General features: G+C 30.5%; 4 protein-coding genes across 5 annotated transcripts; 3 read left to right on the plus strand and 1 right to left on the minus strand.

Moving 5' to 3' along the window:
- Positions 1-16: 16 nt before the first annotated feature.
- Positions 17-1,297, plus strand: Mrpl23 (mitochondrial ribosomal protein L23). The gene is made up of 3 exons (XM_074252171.1): positions 17-172; positions 690-972; positions 1,066-1,297. Exons 1-3 carry the CDS (start codon positions 159-161, stop codon positions 1,225-1,227), a joined length of 459 nt encoding a protein of 152 aa, XP_074108272.1. The 5' UTR covers positions 17-158; the 3' UTR covers positions 1,228-1,297.
- A 756-nt stretch (positions 1,298-2,053) lies between these two features.
- Ttll1b (Tubulin tyrosine ligase-like 1B) lies at positions 2,054-6,435 on the plus strand. The gene is made up of 9 exons (XM_074252168.1): positions 2,054-2,154; positions 2,416-2,557; positions 2,739-2,870; positions 2,934-2,999; positions 3,110-3,475; positions 3,539-3,740; positions 3,823-4,053; positions 4,529-4,638; positions 4,710-6,435. Exons 2-9 carry the CDS (start codon positions 2,487-2,489, stop codon positions 4,843-4,845), a joined length of 1,314 nt encoding a protein of 437 aa, XP_074108269.1. The 5' UTR covers positions 2,054-2,154; positions 2,416-2,486; the 3' UTR covers positions 4,846-6,435.
- Positions 6,436-6,915: 480 nt separating this feature from the next.
- On the minus strand, positions 6,916-18,170 carry Arr (low-density lipoprotein receptor-related protein 6). The gene is made up of 4 exons (XM_074251953.1): positions 17,972-18,170; positions 11,511-13,476; positions 8,573-11,001; positions 6,916-7,870 (listed from the first exon to the last, which is right to left on the minus strand). Exons 1-4 carry the CDS (start codon positions 18,057-18,059, stop codon positions 7,491-7,493), a joined length of 4,863 nt encoding a protein of 1,620 aa, XP_074108054.1. The 5' UTR covers positions 18,060-18,170; the 3' UTR covers positions 6,916-7,490.
- Positions 18,171-18,483: 313 nt separating this feature from the next.
- LOC141533212 (uncharacterized) lies at positions 18,484-20,739 on the plus strand. Of its 2 annotated transcripts, XM_074251955.1 has the most exons (3): positions 18,484-18,613; positions 18,730-18,968; positions 19,159-20,739. In XM_074251955.1, the coding sequence occupies exon 3, from the start codon at positions 19,183-19,185 to the stop codon at positions 20,551-20,553; it is 1,371 nt and encodes a 456-aa protein (XP_074108056.1). In that variant the 5' UTR covers positions 18,484-18,613; positions 18,730-18,968; positions 19,159-19,182; the 3' UTR covers positions 20,554-20,739. The 2 variants fall into 2 exon arrangements, with proteins under 2 accessions (XP_074108056.1, XP_074108055.1); XM_074251954.1 differs by having other exon boundaries at positions 18,526-18,968.
- Positions 20,740-22,599: the final 1,860 nt, after the last annotated feature.

Genomic DNA, 22,599 nt, shown 5'->3' on the forward strand with positions numbered 1-22,599 from the left:
GGGGCGGCGTGACGGTTCAAGCAGGTGCTGCCCTCTGGTGATAAATTTTTAACTTCATTGTTTATTCACTGACTTAACCAATAAGTTGGGTACCGGAATTATATTTTGTTAAGTAATTTAGTAATTTGTAAATAAATAAATAATTATTTTTTGACAAGATGTCAACAAGATGGTAATTAAACATTTTTGTTTGTTTATATAGTCTTTTGTTTTAATTGTTATTGAGTTAATATTTACTGGATAATTTTTAACACTAAAGTTAACCGTTTTTTTTATTTATTAAATTAAAACTAAAAAATGTTTTTAATAAATTAAAATGGTATTTTTTTTTAATTTTTTACAAATGAAAATTTTTTTTTTGTAACAATTTTGTCAGTAAATAAAAAATAAAAATTTTTAAATGTCAATTAACTCAATTTTCAATAATAATAAAGTTAACTGACATTTTTTATTTTTTGATTTTGCTTAATTTATTAAATTAGAATTAAAAAATATTTTTTTTTTTTTTTAATTGCACTGATAGTTTTTCAAATTTTTTACAAATGAAATTAAAAAAAAAATTTTTTTCAATAAAAAAAATTCTAAAAATTTCGAGATGTCTAAATTATTTATAAATTTAAACTGAAAAATGTTCAATTATTTCTAATTTTAATGATAATAAAAATAATTAATATATTATTGTGTAATAGGTATCCCATTTATCAAAAAGGGAATCCCCAGCTGCGGGTATTTCTTCCCAACTTCTGGATGAAACTAGTAAAACCTCAATTTGAAGAGGTAGTACCTAATCAAATTGAATTTCACGTTTCAATGGAAATGACGAAGCACGACGTAAAAAACTACCTCCAAAAAATTTACAACGTCCCAGCGCTTGATGTCAGAACCAGAATTAAGATGGGAAGATTCAGAAGATGTCCTGATGGTGGTTACATTGTCAAAGATGACGATATCAAAGTCGCCTATGCTATTATGGTAGCTAAATCCTCCAGATTTATAATTACGACTCTATAATTAATCAATTAATCTATTTATAAAATGTGTAATTTTATGTTAATGTAATTTCAGCCCAAAGATTTCAAGTTCGAATTTCCAGACATATTCAAAGTGGAAGAGAAGAAAAAGGAAGAAAAGATAGACAAACGAACTGTTGATGATATGAAAGACGGATACAAAGCCTTTCTCAAGAACAACAATAAGCCTGGGGTTCCTGGATGGTTCAGCATTTAACTTCGTAGACCTAAATATATATTTAATAAATAAATAAATAAATACTATCTGTTTTGAATATAAAAATAAACACTGTGTTTTTTTATCAACTATATTCTCTTACAATTAATCTTTGAAAAATATATCTAATACTTATAGTATGGAATTAAATTTTAATATACATAAAATATATTAAATAGATTTTTTTTTGTACTCATAACAGAAACATCACGTATAAAGGTATTTAATTTACTTCTGCTTCCTTTAATTTGTCTGCTTGGTAGCACGCTGGACATAAATCAAAGTCCATCATGAATAATACCTTTGACAAATGACAATATAAATTAATTATTTTACATAAATATTATTATATAATTTAATAATCATTGATAGTTAATTAAAATTGGTCTTTTTCAATTATAATTATTTTTAATAATATAAAAATAAAAATAAAATTTTTAAATGTCGGCTAACTTAATTTTCATAAAATAAAAATGTCTTCCTAATTTTTTAATATTATATATACTTAAAAAAAATGCTTACATGAGGATGTTGATAACATTTATTACGCACTCTGCCCTTGAAATAATATCCACAATTTTCACAAAATATTTGGCTCTTAGCACGATCACATATGCATTTTTTCTCGTTTGAGTTTTTGAAACTCCCAATCATTGGTTTCCTCATTGCAGTCTTCATGTTGATCATTTAAAAAATATTTCATCTATTATTTAAATGAAATTAAATAAACAAACACTTCTACACTGAATAGTGTATACTGTCACGAGTATCCGAAATAAATAACACAAAGGTTTTTGCGTCAAAACCAATCTATAAGCTTCTTCGTTTGATCCGCGTGCGTTGCAAGAAACCAAAGTACCGACCAATCAGCGACAACGGATTCATAGACAAGAGACAACAGATTTATTTACAAAAACACACGCATAAGTATCATTGTTATTATTATTATTATTGAATATTTATTTTTTAGATAAGAAAAAAATAATAATACTGAAGTTAGCAATCAGCTGTTAATTTTAAAAATTTTTTTAATGAATCAATTACAATAAAAAAATGCCTCTAAAAATTTTTATTAATTTTTACTTATTAATTGTTATAAATATCTAAAAAAAATTTTATATCTGCAAACTTCAGTGTCATAAAAAATAAACAAATTTAATTTTGAAAATTTTAATATTTTTATTTTAGGTATTACTGTCACTATGGATTCATCGATCAAACTGTTGGTAGTTATTAATAATAAACAGTAATTTTAAATTATGGCGAGCACTGCTGTCAGTTCAGATAATAAACGGGCCGGAAGTAATAATTTGGCAACTATTTATGGCAGGTAATTGAAATGCATGATAATTGATAATGCAATTATCTTCCTTTCACTTTTTAATATTCAATACAGTTATTGTTTTTAATTTAAATACCATTGCGCTAGTCGCTGCTTGTTCATGTTTTAATTAATTAATTTATTATTATTATTATTATTATTTAATAATTATGAGTGATTATTTTTTAAGAGTGCCGACAGTAGGGGCTGATAAAATGAAGGTGACATTTTGCACAGATATGGACAAGTCTGTCATTATTTATAATTTTGAAAAAAGAGGATGGACACAAGTCGGGCCTGAAGATGATTGGAATTTTTATTGGTATGAAATTTTAGTAATATTGATTAATATTTTTGCATTAAAATGTATCAATTTATTTTTTAGGGCAGTTACTCAATCCTGCAGAAGTATTTTCAGTGTCGAAACTGGATACCGGATGGGAGATAATCAGTATGATTAAAAAAAAAATTTTTTTTTAAAGCTTTCTTGGACGTAGAAATAACATTTTAATTTTATAAATTTGATATTAAAATTATTGAATATTTAACAATTATTTACAGAACTATCAATCATTTTCCAAATCATTACGAGTTGACCCGGAAAGATTTATTGGTAAAAAACATAAAAAGATACAGAAAAGATTTAGAAAGAGAAGGAAGCCCATTAGCAGAGCGAGGAGATGGTCCTGGAAAATATCTTCACCTAGATTTCATCCCAGTTACATTTGTACTTCCAGCAGATTATAATATGTTTGTCGAAGAGTACCGTAAGTCTCCCCAGAGCACCTGGATCATGAAACCCTGCGGAAAGTCTCAAGGTGCTGGTATTTTTTTAATAAACAAACTCAGTAAATTAAAAAAATGGTCGCGCGAAGCCAAGAATCCATTTAATCCTAACTTATCAAAAGAATCTTACGTAATATCTCGGTAAGAAATTAAATTAAATATCAAATAAAAAAAAAATTATAAATAAAATATATTATATTTCAGATATATCGACAATCCTCTGCTGATAGGCGGAAAGAAATTTGACCTTCGTCTATACGTACTGATAACGTCTTTTCGACCGCTTAAGGCCTACCTCTTCAAGCTTGGGTTCTGCAGATTTTGTACTGTCAAGTACGACACAAGTATCCAGGAGCTCGACAATATGTACGTACATCTTACAAATGTTTCAGTACAGAAACACGGTGTAAGTAATTTATTTTGTATCAATTCGGCAAATATTTGTCGAGCACTTTCTAGCTGCTAAAACTAAAATTTAACACTTCCAGGATGAATACAATAGTCTTCACGGCGGCAAGCTGAGTGTTCAAAATCTTCGCCTTTATTTAGAAAGTACGAGAGGTAAAGCTGTAACTGAAAAATTGTTCTCTAATATTTCCTGGTGTATTGTTCATTCATTGAAAGCCGTAGCGCCGGTTATGGCTAATGACAGGCATTGTTTTGAATGCTACGGGTATGACATTATTATTGACAATAAATTAAAGCCTTGGTTGATTGAGGTAATTTTAATTTTTAATTATTTTTTATTTATTAGTCAATTTATTGCAATTAACATTTTTTTTATATCAATTTAATATTAATTTTATTTATTGGTTTAATTTTTTATTTTTTAATAGATTTATTGCAAAATTTACTTTATTAAATAATGATTTTTGTTAAAATGCACTGTACTTTTTTAAAGATATAAGCTCATCCCGATGTTACACTCATCAAGAGCTTTCATTTGAGTACCCACATGCATTTTTGATATATTTTTCATAGATACATATATATAATATATATAAATATATTAAAAATTGATGTGGGTACTCAAATGAAAGGTCTCAATGAGTGTAACATCGAGATGAGCTTATATCTTTAAAAATGTCAATAGTTCACAAGTATTGGTTTAATTTTTTTTATTAATTATCAGATTTATTGCAATTAAATATTTTTTTTTTTAATCAATTTCTGATTGATTCAATTTTTTATTAGGTAAATGCTTCACCGTCCCTAACATCAACGACTATAAATGATAGAATTTTAAAGTTCAAGCTTATCGACAATATAATCTCAATTGTAGTCCCGCCAGACGGAGTGCCTGAGTAAGGACCAAAAGTGTTTGAATAATTAAACCGATAAAAGAGTACTCAATGAATTATTTATTTGGCTCTAGTGTCAGATGGAACAAGTGTCCCTCGCCTGAGGCAATGGGGAATTTCGAATTACTGCTGGATGAAGAGCTGTATGCTCTCGAAGAAAAGGAAGGTCCTTCTGGGAAGTACAGATATACATCTAACAAGTGGAAATAATTAATAAAAACAATCCACAACAATGTAACCGGTTTAAAATACATCAACAAAAAAATTTATTATTTACTTTGTTCTTCAAATAGTATTTTTGTACAAATATGATACATTACACAGGGTAATACCAAATATTGTCACCTATGTATATGATAAAAAGTGAAAAATTCTAGTAATTTATTTTATTATTATTTTTCGTTTTTTTTTTTTTTTTTTTTTCGTTTTTTTTTATATATATTTCATTCAGTCTTGGATGCTCAATGCAATCAGTGATTTGATCGAGATTATTACTACTTAAAGGCGATCTATATTGGCAGGGCCAAATGTTTAAACTTTTTAGTTTTATATCTTAATTATAGTCAAGTTATAGTACTTCAAAATCGCTTTAAATAATTTTTTATTACAAAATAATTGTAATGAAAAATAAAATATCTCGCTAAATATTTACAAGTGGGGTCAACCATTTTAATTTTCATTTTTTTGAACGAAATTTCTGTTTGATTTTATTGATATATTTTTTTCTTTTGAAAAATACATAAAAAATAAATTTGAAAAAAAAAAAAAAAAAAAAATTATTACAATTTTAACAAATTTTCAAATTTTTAAAAAAATTGATATTCAAATTTTTTTTTTTTTAATTTTTTATGTACTTTTCAAAAAAAAATATCAAAAAATTATAAAATATAAATTTTATTCAAAAATACGCGCCAAAATTTTTTTTCAATTTTTGAAGGCAAAAAATTTATCGAAATTTTTATTTTTTCCTTTCACGGCATTTTTTATCATTCATCCGTCGTAAAAACAAGCAGAATAAAAAAAAATTTTTAATTTTTGAAAATTAATGAATATTTTTTAAAAAAAATAAAAATTTTAAAATAAAATCCAGCGATTCCGAAATACTATTACTTAGAAATATAATACATGGTTTTATTTTTATTATGACGATTATGGCACACAATCGTAATTGAAACAATACAATAAAAACAAGATTATCTATATTGTATATAAAGTAACAATAAATATTTGAAAAATTTGTTATTTTAATTGGAAAACTTTCATGTGCGTTTGTACGTTATATACTTCGTTGTACAGTTAGAAAAATTTTACACTTATAAAACAGAGTTAATTCTTAAAAATAATTAATTGAATAGTAATCATTGATAATTATACAATAAAAATAAAAATATTTACTCGAAGCAGCCTTTGGTCAGATGCCACGTCAGGTAAAATAATAAAGAAGATAAAGTGTAAATTCTCTCTTACAATTAAAAAAAATTAAAACGACATACTTTGTATCACAATTAACGGAGTATAGATTATAAACAAGATTAATAAATCTTGGCTTTGATTTAGTAAACAAATAAGCTTACGTGTCTTAAACACGATTGATATTTAAATGTCACACAAATACTCCATTCTGTACACTGGTATTTTTTTGTTTATTAATATTATTAAAAAACGTTCTAGTTATTTTAACTTATGACTTATGAGTAAATTTAAATATTTACATGCATTTGTATTTACAGAGTACCATGGACAAATTTGCTTTTATTGGCAAACTTTTGGTCGCGAATTTATTTACTTTTTTTTTTTTTTTTTCAGGCACAGAGGCATTAACTTTGTACACGTGTAAAAAAAACAATTATAAAAGAAATATTTGCACTTTGTTACGCGGCTAAGTGTGATCAATGCCCTCGTGCACTTTTTAAAAATATTTAGCACCGTGGTGATCATTCGAATTCATTAAAAGATTTCTATCACTAGTACACAGAGAAAAAAAATTAATTTTAATCAAGTAAATAATTTTGAAGAACTTCAATTTGAGCAAAAAAAATCTTAAACTAAGGTAAAAGCCCCAATTATTGACAGGGGTCTAAATATTGACACTTTAAATTATTTTTAGATATATTTAATTATCTGTGATAAGAATAACTATTATATAAATTTTTATCAAATTCTAATTAATTAAAAAATTAAAAAAAAAAATAATGTCAGTTTAAAATATTAAATATTAATTATTAAAAAAAAAAAAAAAAAAATAAAGATCAATCAATTTTTTAATCTGTCAATAATTGAGCCGCTTTTACCTTAAAATATTTTTTTTGGCTTTAGAAAATTTTACTTGATTCAAGACAATGAAATTTTTCAAAATTATTTTCTCAAGAATTTTTCACTTGATTTAAATTAATTTTTTTTTTTTCGTGTGTAATAAAACCTCGAAAATTTTAATTTTTACACACTTAAATTTAAAAAAAAACGATCAACTTTACAAATTTATAGACTTACAGTCTTATTTTCTCAGAAATATCTCAATAAAAAAAATTCCTCAAAGCAAAACAACTTGAAAACTAAAGTGACAAATACAACACAAATAAAAGCGATAATAATAACATCACCAATAATTTATAGAGACCCAGAATAAATAAAATATGGCCTGAGAAATAGTATATACAAGAATTATATTATTGAATGAGAAATATCTGAAAAAATAAGACCGGTTACAAAATTTATAAACAACCTAGTGATGGTATCATCACACTTAATTTTAATTTTTTTAGTTGATATGAAGCTCTTTTAGTTAATTTGTTAATTTTTTTTTTCTTATCAAGTCTTACTTAGTAGCCTAGAGTACTACGAATGGAAGCACCAAATTATTTGCCAAACTCGGGCGACGGAGGGGGTGGAAGAGGGCTGAAATAAGTTGAAGACCTCGAACTAGGTGACGGAGGACAGCTAATACCAGCATCGCTGTGATACACCGATTTAGGTGTGGGTGGCGGCGGAAATGGCTCACTCTCATACCTATACCTTGATGGGTAATAGCAGTCAGATTCGTCGCAAACATCTGTGCTGCAAGGCGTTGGAGGTGGAGGCTGATTTATACTCCGATAGTGTCTGTAGGGACGATATCGAGACGCATTGCTGCTGGAGCACCTCGTCGAGTTTGCTGTCGTCGCTGGACTTGGTGGAGGATTTAATGTCTCTTGGGGATAAACTCCACCGGAACTTCCTCTAGTTGAGCTCGATGCACCTAAAAAATTTATAATTATTATTTAATAATTTATTATTGTTATTAGATTAATTTTAAAATTAATATTTATTTTAGATTAAAAAATTTCGTAATTTTTCTATCTTAAAAAAAAAAAAAAAAAAAAAATACAATGAAACATTTATTTAAGATTTTTATGTTTGATTGTATTTTATGAGAATAAAAAAAAAATTTCCATATGAAACTAGCAAAAATAAGTCATTAAATTATACTACTGTGACAATGAGGCCAGTTTTAAAAAATAAAATTATTTTAACATAAAATTTCCATATAACTCATGAATATTTTTCAATATATAAATATTTTTATTTTACGTTATCAAAACCAGTAAACTTTTCATTCCGGTATTAGATTTTTTACCTTAAAAAAATTTAAAGATACGTATAAAATAATAATTTTTTTTTTATAAACTATGACAAAAAAAAATTTTTGAATTTTATTAAAAATTTATAAATTTTTTTGAAAATTTGTTAAAATTGTGATTATCTACTTTTTTTTTCTAAATTGTTCATTTTTTCATTTATTTTTCAAATTATTTATCATAAATTCCGTAAAATAATAAAAAAAAATTTTTTCAATTATAATTTTTTCCAATTTCTAAATTTGAAATTTTTTTATAAAAATTAATTTCCCAAAAAAAATTACTAAAAAATTTTTTAATTTATCAAAAAACTCGAGCAATACCTGTTATGTGACTGCGATCGTAGCTGGATCCAATACTGCCAGCCAGGGTGGACATTCTAACAGTCTTAAGTCCATTCTTATGATCCTTCGCGCCATTTTTCTGAACCAACATGGGTTTCCCGGACCTCCCAGGTTTCGGCGAGAGCGGATCACCCGCAGAATCATGCAAAATATCTGGGAGTTCTTCATTGCTGGCCAATTTTTTGCGACAGTAATAAAACCCCAGCACAGCAATAGTAACCACCCCAGCGACCACCAGGATAACAATAATATAAGCGCTTTTCCCGGACTCGGCTCCAACTGACCCAATAATCCCACGTCTATTAGACGGCGAACATACAGCGGGTGATTCATCGCTGCCATCTGCACAATTATCCCAGCCATCACACATGGTATTCCCAGCAATGCAAACAGAAGTGAGCGTGCACCTAAATTGCCCCGGCTGACAGCAGTGAGCCTCGTCTCCGCCATCCTGACACTGAACAATGCCATCGCAGATCCAGGAGTTATCAATGCACTGTCCACTCTGGCACCTGAATTGATCTCTTGCACAGCTAGGACAGCCGAGTTCGTCGCTTCCATCAGCACAGTCAGTCTGTCCGTCGCACTTCCAGGTCACCGGGATGCAGTCATTAGTAATAGAAGATCCAGAATCAGCACAGGTGAAATGATCAGCTCTGCAAGCAGACGCAGCGCTGCAAACCCTCCTGTCCTCCGACAGCACCAAATACTGCGGACAAGAGCACTTGGCAGGCTTATCAATGCCAATACAAAAATGAGAACAGCCTCCATAATCCTGGAACGGACTGCAAACATGGTTCTCCATGATTTGATCCTCTGGAGTCCTTACAGTGATAAAATCAGTCACCATTCTGTTTAACACGGATTGTCTCTCCATCCCTGAGCTCGCATTGACCCGCTCTACAATTTGAGTATCTCTGTTGAACCAGTAGACAAACTCATTAAAGACTGCCAGGTAAGCAATAGCTCCCAGCTCGTCTATAGATATCAAAACTCTCCGGGAATTTCCACCAAGCTCAGCAGCTTCAATCTGATGCTCATGCGCCCAGAATATTAAATCTGAAATGGTGTCAACAGCCAAGCTAGTCGGCTGATTAAGGTCCGACGCAATAGTTATCCGGTCTTTGCCGTCCATCGCACTTTGTATGACTTTCATTTTCTCTCCCACGTCCGTCCAGAACAGCAATCTTTTTTCCGGGTGAACTGCAATGTTCCTGGGCTTCTCTCCCTCGCCTTTGACAACCACCCCGAGCGCAGATCCGTTGTCAAGCCTGGTGACGTTTATCGCGTCATTTGTTGTACAGGACCAAAAAAGCAGCCGCCCGAGGGGATCAATTGCTAGATCAAAAGGATGAAAGCCATTTCCTCCGGAGATTATCACTGACGCGTGGGTTTTATTTTCAAGAGTTTTACGGATTGACATTGAGCGGCCGTCTATCCAGTATATGTGCTGGGTGATTGGGTCCAGGTCGATGGACTTGATGTTCCTCAACCCTTGGATCTTCATGACTACATCTGGACAGTCATTGGCGTCCGGCAGGTATCTTCCCATGAGATTTCTCGTGCTGTAAATCATAAAGTTTCTCGGCGCAAGACAAGTTTTGTTGTCTGCCGCGAGATTGAAGTGGGTCGGACACGTGCATTTGTGAGAATGTGAAAAATTACCAGTTGGATCTGATAAAGCGATACAAATATGACTACAGCCGCCGTTATTCTGCTTGCAGCTATTCGAGCCAGCTTGTCGCGATTCATGGAAAGCGAGAATGCTGGTAACTGACTCGAGTTTATCGTGAATCTTTGTACGATTGGCGCCGGTTGTTTTATTTGCTCGCTCAATGTCACCGGTGTTCCAGTCAGTCCAGTAAATGTAGTTCAGATGCTGGGTAATGCTAAATGGATAAACGATGTCTTGTGTAATTACGGCCTTACGATTGGACGTTTTGAGATCGTAACTTATGATAGCGGGCGTAAAGAGGTCTGCCCAATAGAGTCGTCTCAACTCGTGATCGATTGTTAATCCGTGAGTACGTCCGATGCTTGACAAGATTACTTGACGTTCTGCACCATCTAAATTAGCTCGCTCGATGCTCCCGGACTTTCCCCACTCGCTCCAGTACATGTGTCCGTGCTGCGGGTCCAGAGCTAAGCAGCGAGGTTCGATCAGCTCTTGCCATACCAGCACTTTTCTGCTGTTGTCTTCTAAGCGGACTAATTCTATTCTCTGCGTGCTTGTATCGCTAAAATACAGGTTACGTGCTATCCAGTCGAACGCCAGACCTTCCGGAGACTCCAGGCCTAAGTCTATTATTTTCTCGGCTTCCGACCCGTTTATAAAGGCACGTGATATTGTTTTTAACTTAACATCTGCCCAGTAAATTCGGTTCTGTGATATGTCAAAATCTAAAGCGCTGAAACAAATTTAAATTGGTATTTATCATTATATAAATATATAAATAAGATTATTAGAAGGATATTTTAAGCGTTCTTTTAACTTTTGATAAATAAAATATTTTTAGCTTTTTTTTTTTAGTTTCAATATTATTTTTTTTTTTTTTTATAATTTACAAAAATTAAAAATTAAATTTAATGAAAAATTAAAAAATAGTTTTGAATTATTTTTTATAAGTTTTAAATAAATTGTTTAAAAAAAAATTTTTTTTAATATTTTTTCACTAAAAATTTATTTTTTTTTTTTTTTAAAAAAAAAAAAAAAAAAAAAAAAAAAAAAAAAGTCTTAAATTCTGGAAAAATTAAAATTCAAAATTTTTTTATTTAAAATAAATAAATCTATTAAAAATAAAATTTATCAAAACCTAAATCTCCCAAAAGTACCATTAAATAATCTTTCCACCTAAATTGACAACTTAAATAATCCCCCAAGCTATTAATTAATCCCTCGATAAAATAATCAACTCACCTGGCATCTTTGACGCCCGTAACAGGAATAATATTATCATTATTAGCATTCTCAATGCTAATCCTCCCAATGTTATCTTTCCGTGAGAATAAAAGAAAAGCATCAGGAATGACACAAGTTTTTTTATCCTTCTTCAACTCATACCCAATCTGACACGCACAAATATAATTATTCCCCGGTCTGTTCAAGCACAAATGGCTACACCCGCCATTGTTTTTCCCACAGGGATTAGACCCTTCAATTTTCCCCAACTGAATAGCCTTAACACCCATAATATCAGGCAGAGGTTCAATAATAATTTCCCTATCCACGCCAGTGAGTTTATTAGCTCTCTCGACACTTCTTTTTTGCCAATCAGTCCAGTATAAAAAATCCCCCAAAATAGTCAGTCCAAAAAGATGGGGCAAATCCTCAGTAATTATTTCCCTCCTATCAGTCCCGTCCATATTACAAACTTCAATCTTATCCGTCTTGGCGTCGCACCAGTAGACCTTCCTCCGATCAACATCCAGCGCCAGACCATTCGGCCAGGAAACTCCCTTGGTGATAAGCAGAGTTCTCTCAGTGCCATCAAGATTGCTGCGTTCAATTTTGGGTTTCTTGACACTCCAGTCGGTCCAAAACATCCACCCAAGTTGCGGAGCAACAGCAATAGCCCTGGGATTCATCAGGTCTTCATTAACCAACACCCTTCTGTTAGTACCATTTAACCTGGCGACTTGGATCCTGTCCTTGTCAGAATCAGTCCAGTACAAGTTCCTCGCAATCCAATCAATCGCAATTCCTTCCGGATTAATAATCTCCCTAGTCACCAAATCCTCTTGCCCTGTCCCATTTAAATACGCTCTTCTTATCGCATGAGCGCCTTGGTCCGTCCAGTAAAACATTTCATCAACCGGGTCAAAGTCCACCGCAATAGCCCACTTAAATCCCGTCACCGGAATAATAACGTCCGTGTAATCCGGAGAGTCTAAAGACAGCTTAGACATTTCTTTTTTCTGAACAATCAGCAGCATATTTTCCGGCCGGTCTGCACAGGTGTAATTATTTATCAACTTTATTCCCGTGGGACACCCGCAACTGTACCCCGGCGCTTTGCGGCTCAGTAGACACAAATGGGAGCAATTTCCGTTGTTGTGTCTGCAAGGATTATCAGCGTAAGGCTGCCTTTTGGGGTCCCACACTTCAATATCTCCGGGTATGTATTCACCGTGGAGCAATTCTCGGGGGTGAGATTGACTGCCAGAGGACCTGAGATCATGGGAGTGGATGCACCAGGTAGACCAGTCGGTCCAGTACAGTTTCTGGTCGAAGAAAGTTATTGCATAAGGATAATCCACGCCTTCTTTGATAATTATCCGCTTGTTCTCTCCGGAGTAATCTACAACAGCAATAAATTTTAGCCTACCGTCTGCCCAGTAGAGCAACTCGTTGTCGTAATCAGTAGTCAGAGCATTAGGCCAAAAAATTTCTTTATCAACGATAACTCTTCGGGAATCCGGGTCGCCGTCCATCGCCGCTCTTTCAATTTTAGGGGAATCCCCCCAGTCTGTCCAGAAAATAAAACTCCTCATAGGCACGACAATAATTGCCCTAGGTTCGAAAATTTCGGTCCAAAATAATACTTTGCGCTGCGGAGGGCCATCGATGTTAGTCACCTCGATGGTCTTCTTCAGCAGGTCGGTCCAGTAGAGCTTCCCCGTGTACCAGTCACAAGCAAGACCGTCAGGCTTCAGCAGTTTAGAGTTTATCACGGTAAATCTCTCACCTGGTACAGTTCCGTTGGTCTTCACGCACTGGATTATCTCAAGCTCACTGTCGGACCAGCAAACGAGACGTCTCTCCCAGAAGAAATCTAAAGCGGCTCCCTGAGTCAGATCCTTGACAAGCATTGCGACTTTATTGCCGCGTGACACATTTGCCACTCGTATGTCTTTCCGAGTCGCGAATAGCAGCAACGGGGAACCTGCAACAATAAAATAATTGTGGTTAATGGTTGATGTTTAATCACCGTCTGGATTATTTAAATATTATTTTCAATTAAGTCGAGGACTTGGTTTAAAGATGAGGAAGTATGTTTTAAAGATTTATAAATGACACTTGAGATCTTCAATGCCAAAGTTGAGTGACGCTTTTTTTTTTTTTTTTTTTTTTTTTTTTTTTTTTTTAACCTTCTTGTGATGCTTTGAAGCTTCACAACAACTCAACGGTGTTCCTGCGCCTCATTATGTACTTTAACGCATTATTATTCCTTTTGCAGCAATCAAGATGAGAGTCAAATTAAGAGCGAAAGTGAGAGAGACTCCAGTTAAGATTGTATTGAGCGTACAAAGCTAACTTTATGCTCCGAAATAATTATCAATTATTTTATATTGTACTAGCAACCTTGCAGTCACTGTGTGAAGTATAAAAAAATTAAATTTTGCTTTATTAAATAATGGCTATTGTTAAATTGCACTGTATTCTCTTAAATATTCATATTCTTAAAAATATAAGCTCATCCTGATATTACACTCATCAAGAGCTTTCATTTGAGTACCCACATGCATTTTTGATATATTTTTCATATATACATATATATAATATATATAAATATATAAAATATATGAAAAATTGATGTGGGTACTCAAATGAAAGGTCTCGATGAGTGTAACATCGGGATGAGCTTAAATCTTTAAAAATATCATCAGATGACAAGATATCCTAAAAAAAAAAATTTTTTTATTCTGTTAAAATTGTTTTTTGAATTTTGACATTAAAATAACATTTGTAGTTAATAAAAAAAGTTTCAAGTTAAATAAATAAAAAATGCATAAAATTTTATATCTCCACCAACTATTACACAATTAAAAGTATTTAAAAAAAAAATAGTAAAACTTGTCCTCTAGGTCTTTAATTTAAGGTAACTTGGTCTCCAAGGCCAAAAAATATATTAAATAAATAAGTAAGATAAAATCCAATCCATCAGATCAAATCTAAGAACGAGGGATACTAAAAATCCTCATACATTTCATTAATATACTTTTTTATATGGATTTTTTATTTTAATCTCCAACACCTATTCATATACATATATAAATTTTTATATATATCTTCAGTTATCGAATGACAATTCTAAGGAGAAACAAAAAATGTATACTCAGATTCCTATAGACCGTGAGGTTGATTATTGCGACGGGAAAAAATATAATGTCGGGGTACAGGTGACGAAGCGTGAGATTAAACGAGAAGTGGAATAGAGAAATATAAAAACTACATGTACTATAAATATAAAAAAAAAAAAAAAAAAAAAAAAATACATGTAAATCCGTCTGTACATAATATATAAAAATAGAAAAAAATTAAAAAGGCCCCTATATTTACGCGAGTGGGCACTCATAAGTCTCGTAATTCCGGAGTAATAGGAAAGCACGTTCTACCGAAAAAAAACTAAAAAAATAAATATCAAGAGGAAACTTTCGTAAAAATGTTTATCTTGAAGAGGTGAAGAGAAAAAAAATATGTAGACTATAAAAAAATTGTAACTCATTTATATATATATATAATGTATATAGCGACTACGCCAATGAGAAAAGTAACCACAACGGGCACGCGAGATCATTTCTCGTTGGCAGTCCGTGAACCCAAAGTCCTTGCTGGTTTGTATCCTGGAGTATAAGAGAAAAGAGGAGGAGAGAGAAGACGGCAGTTAGCACGCCCCTCTTGCTGCCACGACTGTGCCTTGTTAGCGGCCGTTAGTCTTCTCATATTTTCTCTCCAGCCTCATTCTCTCTTCTTTTATCACCGGTTATTACTCATCTCCTTTTCTCTCACATACTGAGCCAAGAAGATAGGGCCTCCGGAAGAGATTCTCTCTTATCCTTGACACTCTCAGACTCAAATGACACAAGACTTGACGATTGAATGAGTAATTAGTAATTAATAATAAAACATTTTCTTCAGTCTTGAATTTTAAAAATTCTTCAGGATTTATCTTGATCTAAAAATAAATTTAAAATTTAATAAATTTATAAATAAATGAAAGTACCATAAAATCCACATGTAGAGCATGTTTACGAACAAATAAAAAGGGAGATTTAGCGTCTAAAATTGACGTCTAGACGTGATTCAATTTTAAATTAATGGCTGTCGGGGATAATGATGAAGGAGTGAATGCAAAGCAGGTGGCGAAGGAAAGGAGAATAAGGTAGAGTGATGAACAGCACGAGAGAGGGCTGACCCCAGTAGTCTGTAGCTGTACCAGCACTACACCATCTACATCATCTTAGGGTAGACCTTACTCACAAACACCATCGTCCATACAATATCACACACGATTATTTCAATGAGAATAAGAGCAAGACCAAAAAAACCTCATACTTTATCGTTCATGTATGATTCAATTCAAATACGTCGACCAAAGCAAAGCAAAGCTAAGCTAAGCAAAGTAATATAAAGCTCCACTCCACTCCACTCCATTCCAATTGTTCCTGCTATTAAGCTTATAAATAATTCGCTCTTGGCTATTGCTCTTTGATAAATATTAGGAATTTTTTATCCGTTTCTGCTTGAGCAAGCTATGGAGAATTACCATACACAACGCTCGGTATTGTATCTCCTGGAGCGGAGATAAGAATAAAAATAAAAATAAAATAAAAAGATACTTTACTTTAATAAAAAAATATTTTATGATTTTTAAACAATCTGACCACGTGGACTTTAAATTGTAAAGCTTCTGCACTGATAGAAGGATTTATTAAATATTTATTAAATCCTATGTTAAAAATTAATTTATTAACTTGTAAATAAATTCTTCTATGAGTATGTCGCTTATTTATTTAAATTAAAATATAATCTAAAATTTGTAAATGATGAATCATTGAATAAAAAATCAGTAGATAAAGAATAAACTAAACTAAAAAAATACTTTGCATTTGGAGGGTTTGATTTTAGCGAGCGCATACACCTGAGAGCATTATTTATATTGTGGCTTGTTAGGAGGCTGGCAAGAAAGACGGAAGATGCCTTAGGGAAGAAAAAAAGCTAGGTAAGCCTCACAGAGAGAGATAGACAGAGCGGAATAATATGCAAGAGGAAGACAGATCTAGAAGGAGGGTCTACATTCCTGAGGTTCGGATCCCTCAGCCGTTCTGTTGTTGTTATGTAGTGATGTAGTGAAACGCTGTATGCAAGGATCCCTGTATAATATCCTCTGTCCTCTTCATTCTCATTTCTTCCTCTTATTTATGTTATTATTCCACATCTTTCTTCTTCTATTCTCCAGGTCTTTTTTTTTTTTTTTTTTTTTATCGAGATAGGAATGAATACATGTACCCCGTAGTAGTTTGGTAGACAAGACTCGGATTTCTAGTCTGAGCATTGTATTCTATTTCGTATATTCAACTATTTATATTTATATTTATATTTCCCATTTAACCTTGTGTGCTCAGTCTACATCTTACTAGCTTTCATTTTTGGTAGTGCTACCTATATATCGTCGAGTTCTTCGAGTCCTTTTTCTTGTCCGGCAACAACGCACGTTTGCTTCCAGCTTCCAGCGGAGCGTATGCACACCTCACCACACGTTTTTTTAGTTATTCTTCAGCATTACCTTTTATGCCAGTCCTTTTGATTGTAAGAACTCCCGAGGAGTCCTTTGGGCGGGGGTGCTAGCGAGGAAGTGATTAAAGTGATCCAGCTTTTTTCTTCCATTGTCAAACGATTTTATTTCCTCCTACTTCCAAGTTCACGCCAATAACGTTTCATTATTACCTTTATAGCTTTAATTTCAGAGCTACAAATTTTAAGCTTAGTTATTTATTTATTTACATATTTAATTATTTACTTATCTTCCAGGAGAGTGTTTGTCTGTCAAATATTAATAGAAGACACAAAGCATGGATTTTAATCTTCAATAGAAACTCTAACAGCCGTTGTGTAAACATAGAAGCTATAAAAACCAGAGAATCTACACGGACTAGTTTGCGTATAGTAGTCGGTCTATTGTACCAAATAAAAATATGTTATTAGTACTTGGATTCCTGAGTAATTATAATTAATTACCAATTAATTTTTTTATTTAAATTACCTGGGTGATGAGTTAGAAAATATTATAAGAAGAAATATATTTTTTTAATTAATTTTTTATAATACTGAAATCAAAAAACATTTGATCGTTTTTTTAATAAATTTGTAATAAAAAAATTTGATAACACTAAAGTTAGCCGACATTTTTGATTTTTTAATTTTTTTGTTTAAATTTATTTAATTGAAACAAAAAATTTTTCTTAAAAAATTGCACTTACAGATTTAAAAATTTTTTACAACTGCAATTTATTTTTTTGTAATAATTTTTTTCAATAACTTAATTTGTATAATTTTAGACAATTTCTACGCATAGAATTTAAAAAAAAATTTTTTTAATTTCAGTATTATAAAAAATAAAATACTCTGAGCAATAATAATAAAATAAAATAACTTACCAAAAGCAGAAGATACGAGAGTGCACAAGATGTAGGCAGCGAGGGCGCCCCTCAGTTTCCCCAGAGCCATTCTAAACCCGTAAGGCATTTACGTTTTTCACATACATTTCTATGACAGGCGTTTGCTTTTTATCCTCCTAGAGTAATAACTTATTTTGTCGTAATTTATTATAATTTTTTTCAATAGAAACAAACAAATATATATCAGCCGTCACGAGAACCTGGACAGTAAACAACACTCAGTCATTGAACAGCAACAACAACAATAAATTTGTTGCATTACTCCGGCGTGTGCTATTGACAAACAAAATAACAATTATCATCAAATAAAAACATTCACTTGTTGATCAAGAAATAAAACAGCGGGTTATTTTTTGTGTTAACAATTAATTAATGGCTAGTTAAAAAAATAAAATAAACAATCACGCTTCTCTGCACCGAGAAAGTGAAGCGTCAATTGCCCATTGCCATGCTCGGCACGAACTGAGTAAAGGGATACGATGATACTCGGACTCAGATGCTGGAGATTGCTTCTACATATACTTACATGTTAAAATATAGCATGATCCTGATGTATAATCAGAGCTGGGAGCAAGGCGACTTTTTACTACGCGCAACTTTCTTTTGACTGCATGAAGAAATGTAAATATTTACTTTTCTTCATTGTTTATCTTCATTTCTTCTTAACAATTATTTTCAGATAATTTTTTGTTGTTCTTTTCTCAAAAGCAAACTCATTTTTAAATTTAATTTCCCAGAAACTATCTTTAAGGCTGATTTTAATGAAAACAGTCGCGCATGCGCAGTTCGCATTAACCTGTCAGAAATTTAATTCAAAAATAGATCCTAACGCACTTTTGACTCATTTCTGTCAGATCTTTCATGAAAGAAGGCGAAAATTATTAGATTTCAACACTGTCAGCTGTTTAATTTATTTTGATAATTTATTTAAGAGGTTATTTTAATTTTATTAAGAATTTATCCGAAGATATTTGAAGTAAGTGTTTAATTTTTACTTTTAATTCTTTTTAATTTCTGATAGAATTTTTTCATTATTTGGAAGTTAGAAAAATCCAAAAAATTGACAGATGTCTTTTAATTTCGTTATCATAATTTTTTTTCTGATAAATTAATTTAGATTAATTTTTCAATAATTCAAAAATTAATTAATAAATTATTTTTTTTAGATTTAAAAGGTAAAATTTATAAAAATGCAATTTAAAATGACATATATCAGCTGTTCATCAAAGTATCTTGACAAAATCCTTCGTTTTGACACAAATTACATTTTAAAACTAAATGTCAGCACGTCAAAGGAGTTAATTGAAGAAAAAGGCGTCGATGTCAACACAGTAATTATCTACGGAACATCAACAGGAAGAGTAATAGTTCTTACCCTGCTAAGTATCGCTGTAATGAATAAAGAAGAAGAATTAGTCAATTATCTTTTAAGTAAAAATGCCAATGTAAATTTAGGAACCGACACGGTGGGACTGAGCTCTGTTTACAGAGCACTGACAAGTGGAAGTTGGAGGATATTCTGCAAATTGATTGCTCATGGAGCTGCTTTGGACCAAGACTTCAAATTATTGAAGTGTCCGCTGATGCACATAGCCGTTGAAATGGGAAGCTATCAAGCTGCGAAACACCTTATTGATGCAGGTGTTAATGTCAATGTTAAATATAAAAACGTGACCCCACTGGAAGCTGCTGTGTCGCTTGGCCATATGGATATTATCAAAATATTAATTAACAATGGAGCTGACGTAGATGCAAAAGGAAGAGGAGTAATTCTTGGAAAAGCTTTGACGAAGGCTATTCTTCGTGGACAGGAAAAACTTCGGGACTTTTACTTGAGCTGTGGAGCTCATATTAATTACCGATCAAGTAATGAAAGAGGAAAAGACTCCGTCTTGCATCGAGTTGTCCAGTCGGGAAACTTCGAGACGTTTAAATTTTTGCTAAACTTTAATGAGATAGATATCAATGCTACCACAGATGAAAATCATTCAGCGCTTCATGTTGCTCTGGCGCAAAATCACCCAGTTGATCCTCGGATTGTCTACAAGCTGCTGAGCGCAGGCATTGATGTTAATATTAAAAGCAGAAATAAAAAATTAGCGCTTTATTGCGTGAACAAGTGCAATAATTCTTTATATTTAACTCTCGGAAAACATATTGTTAAATTAATCGCTGCTGGGTTTTATGTTTGTCCCAGAAATTCTAGAGCAGTTAATAATGCTCCCTGGGATTTTTTGAGAGATAAATGTCAGCAAGAAGTTAAATTATTGAAAAGTATTAAGATTACAGATTTTGTTACTTATTATGATGTGTTAAAGATGTCATTACAGAAATTGGCTGTTTTTTTTAAGTACTTTAATGTCAGAGCGATTTTAAATTGTAATTTAATCAAGGTCTTTCCCCAGTATGGAGAGATGATTTATTACAGGCTTTTGAAAGTTTTACAAAGGATACAACTGCTGGAAAAGGACAATATTTTAGATTTTATTTTACCTGATACGATTAATCGTAAAATTTATTATTATTTAGAAAATCATGATTTGGTAAAATTACTTTTATAAAAAATTTTTTTTTCTTTTAATAATTTATTAATACATATATTTATTATTTATTTATGAGAATAAAAATAACTAGCAATATTGCAGCAAAGTTTTGCTTATTCTCTTAATAATATAAATAATTATTTGTAATATTAATGGTGTAAATAAGTCTTTTATTGTTTCATATTATAATGATACGTAAAATACATCGAAACATGTGAATTAGTTATTTTACTGTATACACTTATGTTCAAATAAAAAATTACATTTGTGAATAATAAGTATAATAACTAATAATAATATATTATAAAAAATTTACGTTGTAGTGAAATTAAATGAAAATTATTACTATAAAAAATCAGACATTTTTTTAGACAAGATTGTGTTTATAAATTTGTCTAAATGATCGAACATATAAAAGTTTAATTAAATCTATTTTCATTAAAAATACTTTAATTAAGCTGACAAATTTATTATAAAAAAAAAAAAAAAAAAGTAGTCAGCGTAAAAATAATATATTATCTATTTGAACATTTTTTATAGCTCTAATTTTTTTAGAATTAATTATTAACATATCGAGATATTTGTTTTACACTTTTGAACAGTATAGCATTTTTTAGCTCGTAATTTTATTAAATTTACCATTAATAATTTAATAAATAGTAAATAAAAAAAAAAAAATTACTCTTATTTTAATTTTGGCACAATTGCTTTATATATTACTGTAATACATTATTCAATTAATATTTTTGCCTACTCGAATGTCTTTTGATAATGTAATCATCCTGCTCTACATAATTTTATTTTATTTTTTTAATTTATATTAATCAATTACAATAAATTGAGCGCATTTTAATAGCTCGCGGATATTGTACAGTAATTATAAGTTTGTATTATGTACTTCAGAAACTCAAATGTTAGATATGTTACGTATGAGCATGCATAATAAATTTAAGTTTGGTAAATATTTACAAGTAGGGTCAAATATTTTAATTTTAATTTTTTTGAACGAAATTTTTTTTTTTTTAAATACATAAAAAAATAAAGAATTAAAAAAAATTGATTATCACAATTTTAATAAATTAAAAAAATTTTTTAATTTTCAAAAAAATTTATAAATTTTTTTTTAATTGTGAAATTAAACTATTTTTTTTTATTGTTCGTTTTTTTTTTTTTTTTTATGGACTTAAAAAAAAAAATAATAAAATATAAATTTTATTCAAAAATATGAGCGCCAAAATTTTTTCCAATTTTTTAAGGCAAAATCTTTATTTTTTTTCACGACATTTTTTATCATAAATCCGCCGTAAAAATAAGCAGAATAAAAAATAATTAAAATACATTAATTTTTCACCTACATATGACCAAAATTAAGTTTGACCCCACTTATAAATAATTACCTTAACTTTTATACATTGTATCTGTTATAAAATATCGTACATTATTTTATAAATAAAAAATTTTAATAATAATCATCCATCCAGGCGCGTTAAAAATTTAAAAAACAATTATTTTCCAAACATATACCTTCGGTATATCACTTTGGACCAGAGATCAGTAATTTAATTATAATTGTAATTAATGCAGTGTGTAAAAGTGACAAATTTTATATTCAAAAAATCATTTATTTAATCAAAAATTTATATATATTAATATTGTCTTATAAGACTCGTAAAATAGATACAAATAAAAATATTAATATTAATAATGAATAATAAGAAAAAGGATAAAATATAAAAGCAGTTATGGTCCTAAAACCAGTCTTTAATGTCACAATAATAATTAATATTAATAATAATAATTAAAAATTTAATATCAATATCTCTAATCCAATATATAAATATATATTTGGCATTGTTATATTTTTCTTAAATAATAATAGTATAACACTTTATAAAAAACATAAATTTATCGAACTTATTTTGGACTTATTCACTGAATAATGGTAATAGTAATTAAATATTACAATATTGATGATTGCATCACAGAGCTTTGAGAAAAAAATCAAATAAATAATTATTAATAAAAAAAAAAAAAAAAAAAAAAAAAAAAAGCCTAAAATTTTAT

The sequence above is a fragment of the Cotesia typhae genome, unplaced genomic scaffold (genome assembly GCF_013202065.1).
Source record: "Cotesia typhae breed Kobodo isofemale line unplaced genomic scaffold, CoteBio_Ctyphae contig_83, whole genome shotgun sequence".
In the NCBI taxonomy this organism is placed as follows: Eukaryota; Metazoa; Arthropoda; class Insecta; order Hymenoptera; family Braconidae; genus Cotesia; species Cotesia typhae.